The sequence below is a fragment of the Macrotis lagotis genome, chromosome 8 (genome assembly GCF_037893015.1).
Source record: "Macrotis lagotis isolate mMagLag1 chromosome 8, bilby.v1.9.chrom.fasta, whole genome shotgun sequence".
NCBI lineage: Eukaryota > Metazoa > Chordata > Mammalia > Peramelemorphia > Peramelidae > Macrotis > Macrotis lagotis.
The window spans coordinates 42,363,056-42,387,703 of NC_133665.1; the positions used below are offsets into that span (position 1 = coordinate 42,363,056).

General features: G+C 33.8%; 1 protein-coding gene across 3 annotated transcripts in view; it reads right to left on the reverse strand.

Annotated features, from left to right (window-relative positions):
- The window catches only part of ERP44 (endoplasmic reticulum protein 44), a 137,964-nt gene that overhangs the window by 75,881 nt on the left and 37,435 nt on the right, over positions 1 to 24,648 (reverse strand). For all 3 annotated transcript variants that reach the window (XM_074196735.1, XM_074196734.1, XM_074196736.1), the window contains exons 2-4: positions 7,506 to 7,578; positions 4,208 to 4,247; positions 1,563 to 1,678 (exon numbers count right to left, since the gene is read on the reverse strand). In XM_074196735.1, the coding sequence (XP_074052836.1) occupies positions 1,563 to 1,662 (100 nt within the window). In that variant the 5' untranslated portion in view covers positions 1,663 to 1,678; positions 4,208 to 4,247; positions 7,506 to 7,578. The remainder of the gene's footprint in view (positions 1 to 1,562; positions 1,679 to 4,207; positions 4,248 to 7,505; positions 7,579 to 24,648) is intronic.

Here is a 24,648-nt window from a genome sequence, read left to right on the forward strand (position 1 = left end):
CTCATACTTCTGTGAAAAAGAATATATTATCTCTGAAGGAATCTAAATCTATTTTTTTAGACCTGATTGTTAAGATTACACTGAGTCAAAATAATATATGATAGTGGTATCCAAGACACATTTGTTTCGAACCATTGTTTTACAGACAAATAACTGAAAAATGTAATTTTTTAAAATGCTACCACAAATACATGAAAACATTCTGTCTTAAAGGGTAGTAGGGGAAGTATGCATCATGCACACTGCCTGGATCACTTGTACAACTGCTACAAGGTGACTCATCTGCCTGCATTCAAAGAAAAGCAACTCCAAAACCAACAGCAAAGATAGAAATGAACAAAGTTATGGAGAAAATATGGACAAATTTATTAAAGTTATCATGTCATTCATTTTTTTAAATGAAAGAACTTCTCACAGTTAAGGGAAAAGTCAAGTCAACAAAGCTCCTATCATGTGACAGGGATGTTGCTAAGCATTGGGAGGGAAATCTTTTTTTTGTTTTTGTTTTTTTTTTAGATTTTTCAAGGCAATGGGGTTAAGTGGCTTGCCCAAGGCCACATGGCCAGGTAATTATTAAGTGTCTGAGGCCGAATTTGAACTCAGGTACTCCTGACTCCAAGGCCAGTGCTCCATCCACTGCGCCACCTAGCTGCCCCAAGGGAAATCTTAAAAAAAAAAAAAGACTAACAAACTTTAATGCTATGTTCATTGTAGCATCCAACTGGTAACTCACAGGACCTTGTGACTTATCTACCCCATAAGCTTTGAAGTGAAGGAAGGTTAAGAGCCTTTTCTGTAACTGCATGAAATAGTACTGCTAGAGGTTCTATCCTTTTGTCTAATTATTTAGATTAGAAATGAGAGTTATTAGCTTGGGTGAGGGAGAACTGTGAATAGAAGCTTTCTAAGTCAAGTATTTTTATTTCTAATCCTTTCCACAGAATACAAGAATAGAAGAAAGCAGAGAGTGGGAGGCAGATAATTAGCAGTGTGTTAGACATGGATCTTCTAAGAAATGACAGTTCTCAAATGCAGGTACTACTCCCATCCTTGATGCTTACTTCTTAGCCGAAGGTTAGAGGAACCTGACAGGCATGCTCTTGTGCACTGGAGCCTGACCCAGGTCATGAAGAGTGTTCAGTGGTAATAGACAACTTCAAACAATTCAAAACAAGCAAACAAACAACAAAAATATTTCTATGTCCAGAAGTCTGATCATTATTCATATCCAGTTTAAAATCTATTTTTAAATATGAGTAAGTTTTAGTATTACTGCTCCAAGTAAAACCTTACTATTTCAAGATCTATACCCAGTTCTCCTCTTCCTCATCTATATACATATTTCATTAAAACCAATCCAACTGTATCACAACTTAATACTACACAAAGATAAAAGGTAAAGCTTGAGATAATAATTTCCCCAAAATTAAACAGTAACAACCACTATCATCTTGGAAAAGGTCACAAAATCTTTTCTGTCATGCTACTTCAAACACACTGTAACAGAACATTTAAAATGAATGAAATGGTCCCTGCTACTAACAATATGATTGAGTACTTACAGTGCTGATCACAATCTACTCGGGCAAACACTACTTGATTCTTATTTGGATATTCTTCCTTAATGACATTGGAGGCTTCCTCAAAGATTGGATGCAACATCTGGCTGAATCGACACCTATTCACAGTAAAAACAAAAAAACAAAAATATTCAGATTTTATTATAGTTATTAATATTCACTGTGAGTTTATTCATGTTGAAAACAATATAACACTAATTTATTTACAATGTGGTAATTTTCAAATAGAGTTAATCCATTTTGATATTTTTCGTTGTTTTTTTTTGCAAGGCAATGGGGTTACGTGACTTGCCTAAGGTCACACAGCTAGGCAATTATTAAGTTTTTGTCTGAGGCCAGATTTGAACTCAAGTCCTCCTGACTCCAAGGCCAGCCAGTGCTCTACTATGCCACCTAGCTGCCTCAAGACATTTGGATATTTTTCTAAAGGAATTCAGAGACTAAAAAAAGAGAAACTTGAGAGGCATGCTCTTGTGCACTAGAACAAGAACCATGACATGAAGGGTGGTCAGTAATAATACATAACTTCAAACAAGTCATAAATAAGACCTTTCTAAGTGTTCAAATGCTAGCAGTAATCAGACAATTGAGCTTCCAAAGATATTTATAAAGTGACACAGTGATTAACAATAATACATTTAAAAAAATATAAATAACTAATGACTCTGATTTTTAAAAAAATATTCAATAACTATAAAAGAATGAATGATAGATATGAACAGAGACATATAGATATGAAGATATAGATTGTTTTTCTTGTAAGGGAGGAAAGATACCTAAGACTTACAGAATGAAAACAAAAATAAAAATCTTTCAGAGCTGCATTGTTGATACGACTACAATGTAACATTCAATAATACCTATAAAATTGAAACTAAGGCTTTTAGAAAACTGCTTAGCTATCACCTTGCTATCCAGATTTTAATATAAGTTATTTGTAAAAATACAAATTATAATTAATACAAAAATTATAGAGGGCTGGGTTTGCATTTCAAAATAGGTTCAAAATCTATGTCTAACCCTTACTGGATCTGTGAGCCTGTGCTAAATCTCTTAATCGCTATAAGACTCAAGCATAACTCCCTAGGATTTATCTACTAAGTCAAATATGAGTAGATGTGTACCAATATCTGTTGATAGAGGGAAAGAATTCAAGAATCAAATTACTATATCAGACCAGCTCCATACTTGCCAATTAGGACAAAAGAAAAGCAATCTACTTTTAGATAGAAATACTTGTCAATGTACACATCATAGGCAAAAAAATTGTGTGTGTATGTATATATATCCTTCAGCTATCCAAACACTGACAGTTGATCAACAATGAACCTCAGGATTCCCAGGTTTTGCCATCCCACCCCGGTGCTGTAACTTCCAGTATTTGTTATCTCTTCCAATTTAAAGATGAAATCCTTAAGAATCAGGAAGATCTTACATTTTTATTTATATCTCCAGTGTCTATTAGCATAGTCCTTGGAATGTAATAAGTACCAGATAAATTATTTTTCATTTAAAGAATGACTCACTGGTCAGGGAAGAAGGAAGAATATGTTCAGAAATTGTTGGTCATTCATTCAGGCATGTCTAGTTATGACCTCGTGGACCGTACTGTCCAAGGGGTTTCTTGGAAAAGATATTGTAATAACCTGCCATTTAATTCTCCAATAGATTAAGGCAAACAGAAATTAAATGCATTTCCCAGGTCACACAGCTATTAAGTGTTTGATATCAGATTTGAACTCAGTACTGTCTTCCTGACTCCAGGCCTAGGCTTCTATCCACTGAGCCCCCAAGTTGTCTCCCTCAGAAATTAAGGTAACATAAAAATGAAAGGCATCAATAAAACTTTAAAACAAAAGAGTGGGAATACTTGCTCTATTGTTCTATTACTCCAAGTCCATGGGAGCTAGACTAAGAACATGCCTCTCTCTGACAGGCATCTTGCAATCAACTCCTTCTTTGTGGCCTGGAGCAAATCACCTAATTTCTCTGACCTTCAGTTTCATCTTTAAAATGAAGGTCTCTGTCCTACTTAGCTAAATGTGAAGTTGTGAGAAAAATTATTTCATAAACTTTGAGGTACAATACAGAAATTATAGGCATGATTTTCCTTTGCCTTTTAACCACTTATACTATAAAAACTGAATCATACATAGGTAAACAATAAAAAACTCAGGGAAGCTATTTCATGCTGTAATGAAGCTTGTAAGAGTAGTATAGTGTCCCTTCAGCTATATCTTTTAGACATCTAAGCACAAAAGGGTATAATCCCCCTCAATATACTTCTTCCTTTTCTCCTCTATTTTTCTTATTTCTTCTTTCTCTTTCTCATCACTTCTTTTCTTTATTCTTCCCCTCACCTCCCTTTCCTCTCCTTAGCTGGCCAAAAGGAACCAGAAAATATTTTCTATTTTCTGCTGTATTTACCAAATGGAGTTTTGTGCAATTTATTAACTGAAAAAGTGGAAGAAGATATTTTTCTCCTCCTTGAATCAACAAATCACTAAACTGCTTTTACTGGTATATGCTGGTCCTAAATAGGAGAAGAAAAAAAAATTTCCCACTCATTCCTAACAGAAAAAAATTTAAGAAATCTTAAAATGCATAAAAGTAAAACTACTACTTACCAGTCAGCATAAAAATTAACTAAAGCAACATCTGCATTGTCTGAAATTAAAAAGATACATATACTTAAGTTACTCATATTAATATTATACTCATTACTCATATTCATATTTTTATATTACCATTTGAATTTTATTCAGACACCCAAATGCAACCAGCCAGGAACAACTTATACAGTACAGTCTCTCTAGATGATTTCATTGTTCTTGACCTTTACAAAGGATTAGGGGAAGGAGAAGGATCAATTTAAGATGAATCAGTTTAGCTGCAGGTATCAACTATCATAAGAGCTAGGGGAGAAATAAAACTAAGAGTTCTAAATGAGAGTTGTGTATAAGCTTCATTAGCAGAAAATATTAAGATTGGCTACATAGGTACAAAGCTACTACAAAATTTCTAAAATAGGGTCTATTTGATGACACCATTTTTTCTACAATATCATACAGCAAATAAAGTCCAATCCTCAACATTTGTGCATTTAATTTTTGTGACTTCAAGCATCTGCATGATTCTATTTGTAACTTCATTTTCATTTTGGCAACTGTGTACACTCCCAGCTATGCACAGTAGAGGGAAAAAAAATGAAAGGTACAATATGCGCAAATTTTTGGACCAGTTGGTATCTACTAGGTATTTCACTGGTCTTTTTCACCATATCATTATAAAGAAGTTCCCCATTCATTTATTATATATTTTCATTATTTGCCTTTAAAATCAAAGTTTTGATATTGCAATTATGCCCCCAAAGTAAGTGTGCCACCTAGCCACCCCTGAAAGTCCTTTAAACTCTAAGGTGATATCAAGACCTTACCAGCTTTGGTGTTTTCTGACAACAGTGACTTAAATCCCAACAACCTCAACCTTGGTTTTCAAAGGGCAATCAAGGTAAAGAGGCTTACTTCAGTGTATAATACAGGTATGCCTCATTCTATTGTACTTCACTTTATCATGCTTCACAGATAGTATATTTTTTACAAATTGTAGACTTGTGGCAACCCTTTGTTGAACATGTCTATTGGCACCATTTTTCCAACAGCATATTTTCATATCATATCATATTTTAGTAATCACAGTATTTCAAACTTTTTCATCATTATTATATCAGTTATGGTGATCTATGATCAGTGATTTTTGATGTTACTATTGCAATTGTTTTAGAGCAATGCAGTTAATCAATAAATGTGCATATTCTGACAGCTCTGATTGGTCATTCCCCCGTTTCCCTCCCTCTCCTCAGGCCTCACTATTCTTTGACACAAAATAATATTAATAATAAGTCAATAACCCTAAAATAGTCTTTAATTGTTCAAGTGAAAAAAAGATCAATCAACAGGGTAAATTTCATTGCTGTACCATTTTAAGAGATTGCCAGAACCACCCCAATCTTTATCATCCACTACCCTGATCACTCAGCAGGCATAAACATCAAGGCAAGATCCTCCACCTGCAAAAGGATTTTGACTTGCTAAAGGCTCAGACTATGGTTTACATTTTAAGCAATAAAGTATTTTTGAATTAAGAAATGTACATTGCTTTTTTTAAACAATACCATTGCACATTTAATAAACTACTGTATAGTGTGAACAAAATTTTTTTATGCACTGAGAAAGCAAAAAAATTTCTGTAACTTCTTTTATAGAAATTTTCATTTTATTGCAATATTCTCCAAGATGTACCTCATACCTCCATGTGACACAATGGAAGTTAAGATTCAGGTTTCAAAATGTTTGTGTTTTAAGAACTTTATTTGCTATTCAGTATTTATGGTGTGGATTTCATGTATTAGGAAAAATGAATATATTGTCTGAAATCAATGTTTTTCCTTAAAATGAGATGCTAATACAAACCATCACAAAATTCTAGGGAATTACTAATAAAAAAAGGTTTTGCATGTTGCCAATTTTGTGTACTTTATGGATTATTTCACAGTTACTGTGTTAGGGAAAATGCATATTATCAGAACTAATGTTTTGTTATAAATAATTATATGAAGAAAAGTAAATTTATAGCAATCTCTACCAAAAGATTGTAGTTTTTTGATAGTTGTGGGAACCCAAACTCCTATTTACCATCAGGTTCAATGTATCAATATAAATGATTTTTACTTTTGCTTTGCTTTTGTCCCCACAAAAGTTAAAAATAAACTGTATTTTTTTTTAGTCCCTGTTCACAAATCAATAATACAATAACAAAGTAATTATGACATTTACATATCACCACAGGAAGCAATGAAAAGAAAGTCAAAGTTCATTTAAAAAGTCCACTTTTGTCTTGCTATTAAGTAACAAAAAGTCACTTAAATTCCAAACTACCCATCAAAACAAATTGGGAAAATAACTCATGCCTTTGACAAAAAGTGATTAAGATTTACTACCTACCTCTTCAACTACAGGATCTAAAGCACTTCTTTTGACTCCTTAATTAACTAGAGAGTTATCTTTCAGAGTGTGATATTGATTTGGACAAAATATATTATAATAAAACAATTCGCACATGTCCTAACATTTATTATAAGATGTTATGTTTTAATCTCATATCACTTTAATTTTTTGCAATATTTGAAAACTCTAAATATAACACAAAGTTTTTAAGTTTTTTTTCAAAAAACCACGTGCTTTACTTCAGAATTATAATCAGTGTCTACAGAATAACTTTCTCACTACTATTTCAGAAATGGAAAACCAGATCTATAACTTTCCCAAACCTTTCAACAATGGCTACAATCATATTGCTTGCAAATATGACATGGAAACCCTGGCTGCTTGAAATATAACTAAGTAGCAATCTTCAACCAATAAGACTTCAAAAAATATACTTTACAATTTTTGATACATGAGGCTCAGCTGACAACTAATCAAACTGTCAATGATTTAGTTTAAAAAGTAACCTTTGGAGTATAGTTTCTGATCATTAAGTATATGGTCCTAAATACTACAATGTCCACGTCTATTGTACTATATACACAAAGAAAACAACTTCGAAGACAACCTGAAATACTTGATGAACTGATATTAAGAATTATGATATAAACTGAGCTACAATAAGATGCTGAATTATCATGCAAATAAAATTGTTTAACATATTCAATAGAGTAAGGAAGTGGCAATATATTTTTAGAAAGATTAAACAATCTCTGAAATCAAAAGTATTTTCTGGTTTCCCTTCAATTACTAGTGAAATTAAATTAATCAGAATACTGATTTACCAAGCATTCCAATTTGTTAGAGTTTTACAATAATTTCACATGGCAACTCTTTATGGAATAGTCATACAAAGAAAATTAAGTTTCCAAGTACTTACTTAAAATTTCATCTATATTTCCACTATCAAGACTTGCTATTTCAGCTGTTATTGGAGTAAAAATCCAAGTTATCTGAAAATGTAAAAAGCATAAAATTAACAACTAATGTTTCAACATGAGGTAAATAAAGTAAATGTGGAAAACACTTAGAAATTTTACAATTAAAGTTGATTCCATGTGAAAGAGATATATAAATAACCAGTAATCAATTACTATTTTCTAAGAAATTTCAGATCTAAAGACTCATTTGGAAGGCAAAGAAAATTAGAAGATATTTGATGTAACAAGGTTATTCCTTTGTTTCCCTTTTTATTTAAATTTTTTTTTTAAAGATTGGGTCTCCTTATCTCATCCAAGCTGGAACTGTGGAAGTAATCATGGGCTCAGATCCCATTCTGATCAGCAAAGCAGTTTTCTGACAAGGACTAATTCACCTCTCCTTAGACAAACCTAGGGCCCCCCCTACCAGGTCCATAGGATGTGGACACCTAATTGCTCTAGTCAACATAGCCCCCAAGGCTCAAGAGATATTCCAGTTTCAGCCTCCAAAGGAGTAGAGATTACAAATATTCATCACTATACCCACAACTGTTTTAATACTATCAAATAAATATAATCACAATTTCTATAAGCAGTTAGGAAAATTGAGAATGATTTTACCTACTCAAAAGAATTAGCCTTTTCAAGATTTATTGCCAATGCCATAGTTTATCACAATTCCAATATCGACTATGTTAGATATATTATTTAACTACAACAAATTTCTTTAGGACTAATGCTCAAGGAAATACAGGCTCTTTGATGTTAATTAAAGAAAACAATTTTTCTTTTAGGTTTTTGCAAGCAAGGCAATGGGGTTAAGTGGCTTGCCCAAGGCCACACAGCTAGGTAATGACTAAGTGTCTGAGGCTGGATTTGAACTCAGGTACTCCTGACTCCAGGACTGATGTTCTATCCACTGTACCACCTAGCTGCCCCAGAAAACAATTTTTTAAAACATTTTTTGAATTTGAATCACTTTAATGTGAAATTTAACCTGAATTGAGAATAAAGTTATTTTTAGCACTACTTTAAGACAGAATCAGTTTTTGTCAAAATGTTACCTCAAAGCCCTTTGCCAAGTCCTTACCATAAAAAATAGGATCAATAAAGTGGGAGAGGTGAAAAGAAACTGAATGAAAGAAAAAACATTAAATAGCTGAAATGCTTACCAACTGCCTAAGAATTACAAAGTCTATAAAGACATATGAAATCATATCATAAAAGCAATAACATTTAAGACATTCACAAAGGATTGCATCTATCTTATTTAATTTCCTTCAGGGAAGCCTTCTGTACTGTACTGGTTCAGAGGCAAGTCTCAATTAACAAGTCTCAGTTCTGTATCTGTAAAATTGAATTGATAATACTTGATCAATCTATTTCACCAGTTTGTTATGAGGAAGATGCTTTGCAAACCCTAACCTGCTACATAAAAATATGAACTATTATTATGAAGATATGATAGCTAACTAAATTAAATGGTTGTCTAGTAACATGATTGCCTTTCTACTTGATAAAATGGAAAAGACATAGGTTTTGGAATTAGGGGGTCTAGGTTCAAATACCTGAAATGCCAAGTTCCAATATTTACCATTTACATGGTGTCAGACAAGTTTCCTTAGGCCTCAATTTCCTTATCTGTATATTAATGAAGTCACATTTCATATATTGTTTCTTCCAGCTCAAGTTCTATTACCCTGAGATATTTTTGTTTCTATTTTCTTTCAACCAGAGATTTTATTCTGAAAGATACTCTTGTATCTTATTCAGTCTCCAGTTTGTTTCTTGCTTTGTACTTGATTTGAGAACTTGCATGATATAATTCCGATTCACAGAGATTAAGTTGTTATAAATGGAAAAGTTTTATGAAAACATTTAGTAAGAATAGGATGTGGTTATTCTAAGGGTATACCAAAAATGTTATAATTTCTTTTCTTGGAAATCAATTTGGAATTTTCGGTTATTGCAGGGATCAGTGAATTAATTTCTCACTTATGCTGTTATTGCTCATTTTTTTCTACTTCAATATAAACTGGATTTCTTATACTACATTTATTCATTTGGTTTTGTTTGGTAGGAATTATTCCTTCAATTGTATTTTTCAGGTATTTTATAAGTACTACAATATTTCCTCCCTTTTATGCCTCAACCCCATTTCCTCACTGTTCTCCTTTGAATCCATAATTTCCCCCCATTAACACTACTACTTTTGGAATGTTTCAATAGATAAAGTAGTTATTTACCAAATATCCACATACCTTCCTGAGAAGTTTCTTATATCTCATGTTGGTATGTATAACCCAGATAAAGAGCCCCTGTTAAAGCCTATAAAATATAAAAACATTTGTCTACCTGCAATGAGAGACTGAATTTCCAAACCTGTACAAAGAAGAAATCACAAATCTAGACTACCTCCTCCCCAAAATGTTTATGGTAATACAAATAATAACCAGATAACAAAAATCACCTTTATAAAAATAAGTCATTTAAGTTTTGATAGTCTATCATTTTCTTTTCTCTGTTTTTACTTTTTCTAGTTTAGGTAACAATATTATATTTGTTTCATAAAAGGTGTCTGGTAAGACTACTTTTTTGCCTTTTAGTCTAAATAATTTATTTAATAATGGAATTAGTTGGTCTTTAAATTTTTTATAAAATTCACTTGTAAATCCATCTAGTCCATGGGAAACTCACTTATGCCTGTTAAATTTCTTTCATCTAAAATACATCTGATATTCTATTTCCTCTTCTACTATACTGGGCAGTCTATATTTTTGTATATTTTCTTCCAATTCACTTAAGTTGTTAAATTTATTGGCATATTATATCTTACAATGTCTCTACTGGAACTATAAATAGAAAGCATGTTCCTCATTCAATGATAGACATTCTCTAAAGAGTTTATTTTTGTTTTAAAAATACTTTTGACTAAGTACCTTTAAGATCTAAATAATACTTAAAATCACTGAAAAGTGAAGAGGTTCAGTGGACGGAGTACAGGCCTTGGACTCCAAAAGACCAGATTTGACTTCAGACACTGTGTGACTCCAAACAAGTTATTTAACCAATGCTTGTCTCATCTGCAAAATGGAGATCAGAACAGCATCTACCTCCCAAGGTTACTGTGACAATCAAATGAAATCACTGTAAAGTGCTTGGCACATAGTAAGCACTACAGTGTTAGCTATTATCATCATTATTATCACTACCCTAATTTAGAATTACCCATTAAAAAAAAAAGTTTACTTTTTCAGTTTTTAAGCAAGAATATCAATTAAGCCATTGATATTCAAAGTTGTTTTTCTGAGAGAATCTTGTTTGTGCTACATATTAGTAGTGATGTTTAAAAATGGATAGCTCATGATGTAAAAAAGCTTTGGAGGCATTGGATTTTTTTAACATCAACTTTGATTTGAACAAATCTTGCCAACTGGATGTTGAGTTGTATTTTTCTTGGTAGTGCTTCATAAGGGAAAGCAAGCCTTAATGAATATAAATGCAGAAATCCTAAATAAATAAATACTAGTTAAAAGATTACAACTCTGTGTGACCTTGAGCAAGTCACTTAATCCCATTGCCTTTCTTTTTTTTTCTTTTTTTTTTAGGTTTTTGCAAGGCAAACGGGGGTTAAGTGGCTTGCCCAAGGCCACACAGCTAGGTAATTATTAAGTGTCTGAGACCAGATTTGAACCCAAGTACTCCTGACTCCAAGGCCAGTGATTTATCCACTACGCCACCTAGCCCCCCCAATTGCCTTTCAAAAAAAAAAACCTAAAGATAACAACAATATGTTATAAAGATTATACATCATGATGAAATGGGATTCATATCAGGAATGCAGGAATGGTTTTATATAAGGAAAACTATTAACAATGATTATATTAATAGTGAAAGTAACAAAAATCATGATAATATCAATAAATGCAGAAAAAACATCCAATAAGTACAACATTCAATTCTACTTGAAAGTATAAATGGACTTTTCCTTAAATTGATAAGAATCGTTTACCCTAAAACCATAAACAAGCATTATTTGAATTGAAAGGGGGATAAGATAGAAGCCTCCCCACGAAGATCAGATGTAAAACAAAGTTGCTCACTATCATCAATATTATTCAATATTGTATTGGAAATCCCAGCAATAGCAATAACAGGAAAAAAGAAAAAGAAGAAATCAGAATAGGGAATGAGGTAATAAAACTATATCTTTGCAAATGATGTGACATGATATGACATACTTAGAAAATCCTAAAGCATCACTTAAAAAGTTAATTGAATAATTAATAATTTCAGCAAGTACATATACCAATATATACATAAATCATTAGCATTCCTATATGTTAACAAGAGGATCCTGCAGGGATACCCCATTTATTTTTTTTTAGGTTTTTTTGCAAGGCAGATGGGGTTAAGTGGCTTACCCAAGGCCACACAGCTAGGTAATTATTAAGTGTCTGAGACCAGATTTGAACCCAGGTACTGCTGATTCCAAGACCAGTGCTTTATCTACTATGCCACCTAGCCGCCCCAGGGATACCCCATTTAAAACAACTCTAGACAGTATAAAATAACCTGGGAATTTATACCTACTGAAACAAATACCAGATCCATAAGAACAAAACCACAAAAAAATTTGTAGAAAAGTAAATTCAGATTTAAATAAATGGAAAAATATTAATTGTTCATGGACAGGCAGGGCCAATATAATAAAAAATGACTATTTACCAAAATTAATCTATATATTCAATGCCATCTCAATTAAATTATCAAAAAATTATTTTACAGAGCTAGAAAAATAATAACAAAATTCATTTGGAAGAATAAAAGGTCAAAGAATATTGAAGGAACTAATGGGAAAAAGTGTAAAATATGGAGATTTAGCAAAACCAGATCTTAAACTATATTATTAAAGCAGTAATTATCAAAATATATGACCTGACTAAGAAACAGAGTAGATCACAGGAACAAGTGACAACAGCAAATCAATATAGTTATCTAGTGCTTGACAAGTATAAAGACAAGTTTTGGGGATAAGAATTCATTATTTGATAAAAATTTTTGGGAAAGCTGGAAATTAGTCTGGCATAAATTGGGCATAGACCAACATCTTACATCATTTACCAAGATAAGGTCAAAAATGGATATATGACCTAAATATAAAGGGAGAGATTACAAGAAAATTTGAAAAACATAAAATATAGTACTGATCAGACTTATGGATAGGTGGACAATTTATAACAAGAGATAAGAGAATAATGTGAGATATAAAATGGATAATTTTGATTACTTCAAATTAAAATGTTTTATACAAATAATATAAATGTAGCCAAGATCAGAAGGAAAGCTGAAAACTGGGGAGAAAAGGTTCAGATAAAGGTTTCATATCTCAAATACACAAAGAACACTATCAGATCTAGTAATTCCCCAATTGATAAATGGTTAAAGAATACGAAAGGATAGTTTTCTGATGAAGAAACCTAACAATTTATAGTCATATGAAGAAATGCTCTAAATCATTACTAACTAGAGAAATGCAAATGAAATCAACCCTGAGATACCATTTTATTCTTATCAGACTGGCTAAAATGATAGAAGGGGAAAGTGACAAATGTTGGAGGGGACGATTAAAAAAATGGGTAAAAGGGGAAGAATTCATTATTGGTGGATCTGGGAATGATCCAACCATTTTGGAGAAAGGTTTGGAATTATGCCCCAAAAGTTATTAAACAGTCTTATATTCTTTGACAATCAGGTCCATTTCCCAAGATGATTAGGGAAAATGGAAAAGAGCCTAAGGTTTTAAAATATTAATAGCAGCTCTCTTTGTGGTAGCAAAGAACTAGAAAATGCAGGGAAGCCCATCAGTTGGGGAACAGCTAAACAAATTATGGTATATGTTCATGATAGAATACTCTGCTTTAAGAAATGATGAACTCCGTGATTTCAATATATTTTGTTGATCCCTGAGAAGTAAGACCCTAAGGGTCTTACCCTCCCAGCTTAATATTTCTTTGGTAAGTAGTCATTCTTGACCTCTTCTCATCTCTTTCTTTCCTAATCTTAATGACTAAATGGGCATTGCCTCAGTCAAACTATGACCTGGGAAAGATAGAGCTTTTAAAAGGCCAAGGTCTCCCACTACTAGATCCAGGGTCATCTCCAGTTGTCCTGATTCTTCTCTGGTCACTGGACCCAAATGTCTCTGGAGGAGAAAGGGAGGTTGGTGACTTTGCACCACATCTCCTCAAATACAATTCAGTTGCATATCATGGCATCACCTCTCTGATGCTGTGGTCTTCTTTGAGAACAAAGGACAAACATCATCAATCAGAATAGAATAGAAAAAGAGCACTGGATTAGGAATCAGATGATCAAAATCAACACTTTAAGTTCACCACTTTCAAGATACATATATAACAGAAAAGTTGAGATTCAGATATGTTAAATGACTTATCCAAGGTCACATGACTACAAAGTAGCAGACCAACATACTATTCTTCAATCCACTTGTCCATTGCAGTACAGAAAGGTCACATCTGAATATTCCAGTTTATTTCCCTGTCAATATTACAGCAGGATCAATGTTTAATTGTTAAATAAAAATTGCTATGGAAATCTAATTCAATTATCCAACACTTAAGTATGTTCATAGTTTGTATTGAGAAATAAACACACTTAATTGCAAAAAGAATTTATACAATGTTAGGGAGAGGGACAGGGAGGAAGGGAAGAAATGGTAGTACCTGGACCACAAAACCAAAATACATAAATAACTACAGTAGATCATAGAGGAAAACAGAGCAGTAGCTATCAAAAGTACATTTTACAATATCTTTCAATTGTCTCCTTCTCTCCTCTGATACTGCCATCATTCTGATCATGTCCAGATCATGCTGGAGTACTGCAAATAGCCTCTTGGTGGATTAGCCTATCTCCAGGCTCCCCCAACTCCAAACTATCCATCATTCAGCCACCAAAGTGATTTTTCTAAAGCAAAGATCCAATCACATCACTCCACTTCTCCATAAGCTACAATGACTGCCCATAGCTTTCAAGATCAAATACAAAATCCTGTTTGGCATTCAAAACCCTTCAAAACCTAGCCCCTCCTATCTTTCCAGTCTTCTTCATCTTGTTCCTCATCAAGTTCTCTCAGATCTACTGACACTAGTATTCTTGCTGTCTGACAAAAAAGATACTCCCACCTAGGCCACTAGACGTTTTCTGTGGCTGGAATGCTCTCCCTCATCATCCCCATGTACTGCCTTCCCAAGTTTAACTCCCTACTAAAATCCCCTTTCCTACAAAAATCTCTTTCCAACCCATCTTAATTCTAATGTTTTCCCTCTTTTATTTACTTGCTATTTATCCTGTACCTTGCTTGTTTGTTCATATTTGTTTCCTTGTTGTCTTCCCTATTAGATTGTGAGGTCCTTAACATAACACCTGTCAGAGTGGGCCCTTAATAAATGTTTACTATTAATAAAAATAATTTGTAGGCACCTATTTTCAAAAAATGTTCCAGTATGAAAAGTATTCTTTAAGTTTTATTGAAACTGTATCTTACAGAATTTCTATTCCTCCTTCATGATGATTCCACAGAGGATCAACATAATATGCCATAGAGTTCGGTGTTTTTTACATTTTATAGCAATCCATGGAGATAAATTATTCTAAGCTTTTGTCATATGATTAATCTACCTCCTTTTCCTATTAGTTTCTTGATAATATCTCTTATGCCACTATATGACCACTAAAGTGGGTCATCACTGGAAAAATGCTGTAGCTTATTTATCTTTGCCATATATCAAGCTGTATGATATTGCTAGGAGGATACATCTTTAAATTATGGATCTTTGCACCAGTTTGGATCATTAAAAACAAAAATAAAAACCTTGCACAATTCACCTTGCTCTTTCTTCTATTCAGTTATATGGGTCAATTCACCATCTTTACATATTCTAATCTGCATTAATGGTGGAAATGCTCACATAAGAGAAAACAAAGGGTAATTTTTTGCGAGATAATATAGTAGCAATTAAGGATGAGATTTTACAAGGCCTTATGTAGAAAGTGATACTTGAATAATGCTCAAGAAGTAAAGGAGTAAGGAGTAAGAAGTATAAGAAGTAAGGAAAATGATATAAGTTATAGTGTTAAAAGTTTTACCCAGCATTTTCTGTTTTCATTCCAATCAGAAGACTAACAGGTAATAAAGACTATGGTACAGTAGAACTGGTACTGGCCTAGGATTCTTAACTCCTGAGTCCTAATCCTAGGCTCACTACTAAATAACTGACTTGACTTCTAAAAGTTTATTTACTCTCTATAAAAATCAGAAATCTGCACTAAATAATGTCTGTTGTCTTTCTAAATTCTTATGGTTCTAATTTTTAGGACCAAGAAAAGGTCACTGGAAGAGACCCCCAAAATGATCTAATTCAACTCTCTCATTTTATAAATAAGGAAACTGATCCCAGGGAGATTTAATGAAAAAATCTAAGATTTTAAGAGTGAGATATGACCCAACTGACAGAGAGTCAGTACTCTTTCCATTTTGTCACACTGTTGAAGAACCAGGACTCTTTCTACTAAATATCTTATATATCTATAGCAAAATTCTTACCATCACTTAAAAAATAGCAAGGTAAACAGGTATTTCCAAGGTAGAGTAAACAAAAAATATACAGTCTACAGTTTCAGTACAATTTTAATTGAAAAGTACTTTAATTGGAATCACATATAGTCAATGATTTACATATAAATATGTATATCTATAATGCCAATGCTGGAGTGTGGATAATCAAAATCAGAAGCAAATAAAACATTTATATTTTACTTGAAACACATAATTTGGGGAATGGAGCAGATATCAGATTTATTTTCCTAAATATGATATAATCTCTATATATCTAATATCTAATGAATAGTTTTATTCATTCCCTAACCTGCTTAATGTAAATGGGAAGAAGAATGAAAAATCACAAAGTTGGTTAGGACTGACCAATCAGTCAATAAATATTTATTAAGCACCTACTATGAGAGAGATCCTATGCTAATTGCTAAGGACGAAAAAGAGCCAAAACCATTTTCCACCTCAAGAAGCTTACACTTTTTAAGCAGCTACTCTGTACAAACATTATTAATAGCTGAATTTAGTGGATAAAAAGAGAAGGGGTAAGACAATAATATGTGATTTCATTATTTTAAATTCCCTGCTTTAAATAGGGTTATAAAAATATTCATTATCATATTCAACTGTCAAGAAATTATTCAGTGCTTTGCCTTATTTAGAAAAGCCATTCCTCAAAAAATGCCCAAATTTTTATCACTTAAGAGTTAAGACATATTATAGAGGTATTCACTGACACAATCTAGAACTGGGGATAGGAGAGATGGGAATATGAAGGAAAAACAAGAAAACACATTTGACCTGTTAAAGATGAAATTTTCCAAATAAGAGCAAAAAAGTTAATTTTGGCCTCTTTTATGTTGTCAAATAAATCAAAATACTAAACAGTATCTAAAATTTGTGGTAGTAGCATCAATGAGTTATAAAAATACTTTGATACTACTTCACAGAATTGTAAAAATATTGTGCAAACATTAAAACATTCTATAAATGTGAGTTGTTATTACTACAAAGACTACTTTGGTGGATCTGGGATTACATAGATATAATTAATCCTACGAATGCACAATGAAACACTATGATGCCTTTAAATGCTCTCAAATTTCCACTTGCTCAAGTAGTGCCTTGCTCATATACACACACATACAATCTTTCTTGATTCCCTCCAGCAACTGTTTCCCTCCTCACACATTCCTCAAATTACATGTACTTACATGCTTCTTTATGTCTATGTTCTCTTCCCTTACAGAATGTAAATCCCTTGAGAATACAGTTATTGTCTTTATTACTTGGTACAGAATAGGTATTTTAAAAGGCATATAAACAGGTATGTATCTGATACTACCCTACACATTTGTATGTACAATTACATAATTTGTAAACATGTAAATACAGAAATATGTAGCCATGTATCTGAAAAGGAGGTACCAATATATCATTCAAATATTTTTCTGAGAATCTGAATATGCTGAATTTAGAGATGTAGTTATCTAATCTAACTTCTTATATAATTCAGAAATCTCTTCTAAAATCCTCCTGACAGATGGTCACCAATCTGCACTAGAATATACCAAACAAATACTTATTAAGCATGTACTATGTGCAGGTACTGGAGATTCCATAACAACATGAAACAATCTTTGCTCTAAAGGACTTACATTCTGCAGAGGAGGCAACACATATAAATACATATAAAATAGATATAAGGTCATTTTGAAAGGAAGGGACTAAAGACTTCTTAAAGAAGAGGTTGCTTGGGGCATGAAGGCAGCATTTCCCAGGAACTCCTTCCCTCCAAAAGCCAACAAATTATGACTCTAGCCAAACTTTAGAGGGGTTGAACCCACAGAAAGACTGAGTGATACATTTGCCCAGTCCAAGATAACTTAGAAGTTCTGTGGGAAAGGTGTGTTTCACCAGGACCAGGAGTTGGAAAAGCCTGGGTCGCAGCGCAGCCCCAGAACAGCTTGAAGGAGTGGGGAGAGAACTCTGTCACACCAGAATGAATGTGGAATGAGGGAGCACCAGCCACAGAACCTGCAGAGAGAATCTGGAGAAAGCAGCCTGCACCCCCAGAGCACAGCCCACAGATGGTAAGGGGGTCAGGGAAGACTGCAGAAATTTCTCTGCTCTCCCTCAGGGTAGGACTCTGTTGCAGTTTGGGCTTCCATGCTAAGATAACCAAGCAGAACCCCTCCTTACAGTTCCAGGGCAGAGGCAAGTACAGTGGTCATCTACATATCAAAACACAGCTTTAGTTCCAAGGAAGATCAAAACACATACTCAGATGAGGACAAAACCTTAGCTTCTGTATCCAAAACCTCCAAGAGAAATAGAAAATGGACTCAGACTATGGATGAGCTCAAAAAAAGACTTTGAAAAGCAATTAAGGGAGGTGGAGGAAAAATTGGGAGGCCAATATGACCAGAAAGGATAATGATCAATGTTGGAAGGGTTGTGAGAAATCTGGGACACTAATACATTGTTGGTGGAACTGTCAACTCATCTAACCTTTCTGGAGAGCAGTCTGGAACTATGCCCAAAGAGCAACAAAAGTGTACATACCTTTTGTTCCAGCAATAGCACTACTGGGCCTATACCCTGAAGAGATGATGAAAAAGGGTTTTAACAACATCACTTGTACAAAAATATTCATAGCAACCCTGTTTGTGGTGGCAAAGAATTGGAAATCAAGTCAATGTCCTTCAATTGGAGAATGGCTTAACAAACTGGTATATGTATGTCATGGAACACTACTGTTCTATTAGAAACCAGGAGGGATGGGAATTCAGGGAAGCCTGGAGGGATTTGCATGAACTGATGCTGAGTGAGATAAGCAGAACCAGAAAAACACTGTACACCCTAACAGCAACATGGGGGGGATGATCAACCTTGATAGACTTGCTCATTTCATCAGTGCAAACAACCAGGGACAATTTGGGGCTGTCTGCGATAGAGAATACTATCTGCATCCAGAGAAAGAACTGTGGAGTTTGAACAAAAACCAAGGACTATTACCTTTAATTTAGAATAAAAAACTGGTATCTTACTGTTTGATCTTGCTATCTCTCATACTTTATGTTTCTTCCTTAAATATGTGATTTCTCTCTCATTACATTCAATTTGGATCAGTATTTACCATCAAAACAATGTAAAGACTGGCAAATTGCCTTCTGTGGGGGGTAGGGGGAGGGAAGTAAGATTAGGGGAAAAATTGTAAAACTCAAAATAAATAAAATCTTAAAAAAAAGGTTGCTTGAACTGAGTCAATAATAAAAAACAAGGCTCCTAGAAGCAAGTGTCAGCATTCCAAGTAGAGGGGGCAGCCAGTGCAAAAGGATAAAGAGGAGAGAATGAAATCCTGGGTTTGAAAACTACCCAGATGGCCAGTTTGGCTGAAAGATAGTGTAAAGGGAAGAGGAAGACTGAAGCCAGGTTCTGAAGGAATTTAAATCCCTAATAGAGGAATTTGCATTTGATTACTAGAGGGAAAATGGAGTCACTGAAATTTCTTAAGTAGAGAAAGGAATAATTAATAAATGTTTATTAATTCCTTCCTATCTACCAACCACTGGAGATACAAAGACAAAAATAAAACTGTTCTTGAAGGAGATTACATTCCATTGGGGAAAATAATTAATATATAAATAGATAAAAACTACATATCACACACATACATATACATACATATATACACACACATCAATATAAATGGGAAGGTAATGGGAAGGACCACTAGCATCTGGGCAGATTAGGCGAGGACAAATGGCCAAGGATTTGGGAATCCAGGGTAATATGTAACTGAATTAGTTAACCACGAAGTCAAGAGTGGAAAGAAGGAATGTGAAGCAAAAGCAAAGGTGAAGGCTTGGTAAGGCATTAACAGGTCTAGCAGGAGGATGAAATTGGGAGAATCAGAATGATAGGATATGGATTATTTCAGATGGAGAAATTTAGAAGTTCTTGACCAAAATGTAGAATACTTAATAGTGATAATAAGATCAATGATTTAACTGTCTCTAAGATAGCAGAGATATAGATCATGGAAGGCTTGATGAAATGGAAAAGTGGATGTCTGAAGGAATTATTCCAACACAGACCTAAGAGTTTGAAGGAATCTCAGAAGCCACTGAGCCCAACTCCCTCATTTTTACAGATGAATTGGCATCCAAAAATGGCTACATGATTTGCTCAAGGTCACACAGGTACTAAGTGGAACAATCATGAATAAAACCCAGGCCTTCTGACACCAAATCCACAGTGCTTTTCACTGAATGTGAATCTAATTCCACATTTTATGATAAAGTAACTGCCTTGTCCAGGGTCACATGGCTAATAAATCTAGGGTGGGATTCGATTTCAGTTCTTAACTTCAAGACCAGTGCTCTACTATGCATATCAAACTATATGCTGAAGTTGCATAATGTAAGCTCAGTGCAGGGATAGAGGTGGAACAGATAGTGACCTAAAGGACAACTGATAATTGTCATCTGCACCCAGACAGGATGATATATTATGAATAGCATGATCCTTAAAGGCAGAGAAGATGTCAAGTGATGATGACAAAGAGAGACTGAAGAAGTGATCATGGAGAGCAAGAAATGATTCTACTCCTCCTTCTGAACCAGTGTGAATTTAAATGAAAAAAAAAATGAAGGAACTTTTAACAGTCATATCCATCAACCTATTACTCATGTAATGTAGTAATTTTCTTTATCCTGATGGTCATCCAACCCATCCTTGGGAAAAAACCGTGAAAGGTAGAACAGACACAAGCTATCCAATTCTGTACAACTATAAACACATCTTCTTTTTATTATACTGAAATCTGCCTCCCTATGACTTCTGCCCAAAGAGCTGAGCTCAGCCCCAAGGGGCTACAAAGATAATTCAAATCCCTTCTTCTACCTCACAGCTCTTGGAATATTTAAAAACTGATTTTAAGAAAAACAAAACCAAATTAAATCCAATGTTGCTGCTATTTCTATCTCATGCATTTGACTCATTTCTATACTTCCAACACTTTAGCTCAGGACTTCTTTATTAAAACTGATTATTATAAAAGCAATATGAATTGTCTCCTGGCATTCTTTCTTCATTGTTAATGCTATCTTTTCTATATATATAAAGTTCTACTCAAAATCTTTCAAATGCTCTTTATTGTATTTTTTTGGCAAAAATAAAAATGAAAATTTCTCTCCTTCAAATACAACTTCCACAGCTTGCATCCATGCCCGCTACTCTCCTTCACACATACCATTGAAGTCTCCTTCTCAATCTTAGGACCAGAGATATATGGACCCCAGTCAGATATTCTAGACTTTATTCCCATTACAAGTGAAAGAATGATGATGATGATGGTGGTGGTGGTGTTGATAATTTAACTTTTATGCAGCACTTTAAGGTTTGTAAAGTATTGCACATGATGGATCTTGCTTGATTTTCCCAAGCTACAGAGACAAGATTTAATTTCAGGCCTTTGACTCCCTATCTAGTAGTACTCTTTGCACTATGCAAAGCTATCCCTTGGCCTGACCTTTCCTACCCTTGTATGACCACCATCTACAGGTCACTCCCTATCCACCTATAACTAACTTTTATCTGCTGAAACAGCTTCTTCTTAGGAAGTCTTTTTATTTTCTGGTCTCTTTTGGCATTATGACTTCAAGTTTCACCTTTGAAGGTGCCTCATGAGTTCATAATACATTTATTTATTTTTTTTAAAGATTTTATTTATTTTGAGTTTTACAATTTTCCCCCCATTCTTACTTCCCTCCCCCACCCCCCACAGAAGACATTCTGTTAGTGTTTACATTGGTTCCATGTTATACATTGATCTCAGCTGAATGTGATGACAGAGAAATCATATCCTTAAGGAAGAAAAATAAAGTATGAGATAGTAAAATTACATAATAATATAACGCTTTGTTTTTTCTAATTTGACAGTGATAGTCTTTGGTCTTTGTTCAAAGTCCACAATTCTTTCTCTGGATACAGATGGTATTCTCCATTTCAGATAGCTCAAAATTGTCCCTGGTTATTGCACTGCAGGGATGAGCAAGCAAGTCTATCAGGGTTGATCATCACCCCCATGTTGCTGTTAGGGTGTACAGTGTTTTTCTGGTTCTGCTCATCTCGCTCAGCATCAGTTCATGCAAATCTTTCCAAACTTCCCTGAATTCCCATCCCTCCTGGTTTCTAATAGAACAATAGTTTTTCATGACATACATAAACCAGTTTTTTTAAGCCATTCCCCAATTGAAGGGCATTCACTTAATTTCCAATTTTTTGCCACCACAAACAGGGCTGCTATAAATATTTTTGTACAAGTGATGTTTTTACCCTTTTTCATCATCTCTTCAGGGTATAGACCCAGTTAGTGGTATTGCTGGATCAAAAGGTATGCACATTGTTGTTGCCCTTTGGGCATAATCCCAAATTGTTCTCCAGAAAGGCTGGATGAGTTCACAGCTCCACCAACAATGTATTAGTGTCCCAGATTTCCTGCATCCCTTCCAACATTGATCATTGTCCTTTCTGGTCATATTGGCCAGTCTGAGTGGGTGAGGTGGTATCTCAGAGATGCCTTAATTTGCACTTCTCTGATAAGTAATGATTTGGAGCAATTTTTCATATGACTATGGATTGCTTTGATTTCCTCAGCTGTAAATTGCCTTTGCATATACTTTGACCATTTGTCATTTGGGGAATGGCTTGTCTTTTTTCTTTTGAAAATTTGACTCAGTTCTCTGTATATTTTAGAAATGAATCCTTTGTCAGAAACACTAGTTGCAAAAATTGCTTCCCAATTTACTACATTTGTTTTGATCTTGGTTACAGTGGTTATTAGGAAGTCTTCTTAATTACCCCTTTCAAATGCCCATTTTATTTATTTTTTTATTTTTTTAGGTTTTTACAAGGTAATGGGGTTAAGTGGCTTGCCCAAGGCCACATAGCTAGGTAATTATTAAGTGTCTGAGACCGGATTTGAATCCAGGTACACCTGACTCCAGGGCCAGTGCTTTATCCACTGCACCACCTAACCGCCCAAATCCCCATTTTAACTAGAAGTCATTGTTCCTCCTTTATCTAATCTCTCAGATTTATAATAGTCCAACATAGTTATTTGTTTATACATCTTATTTCTCCTAGTTGACAACAAGTTACTTGACAGGATAATCTTTTTCATCTTTTTATCCTCAGTACCTAGAATATAAAAGGTACTTAATAAATATTTGTTGACTTGAATCTAAAGGTTTTAGACCCAACCCCCTCCTTTACCATTCTGGTTGTCTTGTTTTAGGAGGTAATTTTTTTTTAATTTTGAATGAAATACAGTATTTCTTTTTTCTCAAATTTTTATAATTTTTAAATTTTATTTTTTCTCAATTACATGTAAAGATAATTTTCAACATTCTTTTTTTGGGATTTTGAATTTTACATTTTTCTCCATTCCCCCTAACCAAGATAGCAAATAATCTGATATGGTTATACATGTACAATCATATTAAACATATTTCCATATGAAATACAGTATTTCTTCTTCAAAGAAATATTTTCAAATTGGTTAAATGAGTCAAATGGCAAAAATCTTGGGTCTTTTAGGACAGAAATATAATAAAAACTTGGCTACAAAATACTATCAAACATTGAAACAATTATATAATATCAAAGCCTATGGATACAATTCAAGAGTTCTGTCATAATGTACGAGCAAATGTGAGTTGGGATTAAAAAAAAAAACCCAGAACATCCTTGGTAAGAATAATTGTTTTAAGCCAAACACAAGATTTTAAAAAGCTGTTTTTAAACTAAGTGAAATTACTCTATATTCTGTACATTGTGTATATTCAGAACTTGAAGACTAGGCTTAAATACCAGGAGGCTTTTACATTAATATTCAAAGTGAGTCTTTTCAAAAATTTTGTATCCCTAACCTAATTTGAAAATTAGATAGATGTTAATTTAAAAAAAAAACTACTCTACTGCTATCTGTTTAAAAATAGCATCAATAGGTATTTCCACATTTAAAATATTTGCATGAAATAGTTTTCATTTCTACTATATACTGTCTGAAGGATGTATATAATCTATTATTCCTTGTGGCATTACTTTTTCTAATTAGCATTAGATCTGCTGGGCATGCTATATTAATAGCTCAGTTTATTCTTGTTAAATCTTTCATTTACCTTCCTTTCTGTTGGGAGATGCTAAAAGCCCTTTACAAACTGAGTCTCTCCTGTAGCAGGAAATTAGTGTTTCACCAGACAAACAGCTCTCTCCCATTTCTAATCCAGATTGACATGTTGGAGCTACCACCTGAAGCCCTAACCCCACAGGATCCAATGGCTGACTTTGTCCCCTAGGTACATTTTCCTTTCTGCACTATTAGTCTTCTGCTGCTCTTAAATTTGCATTAAGCTGGCAGGCAACAGGAAACACAAGGGTTTGCAGCTTGCTACAAGAGG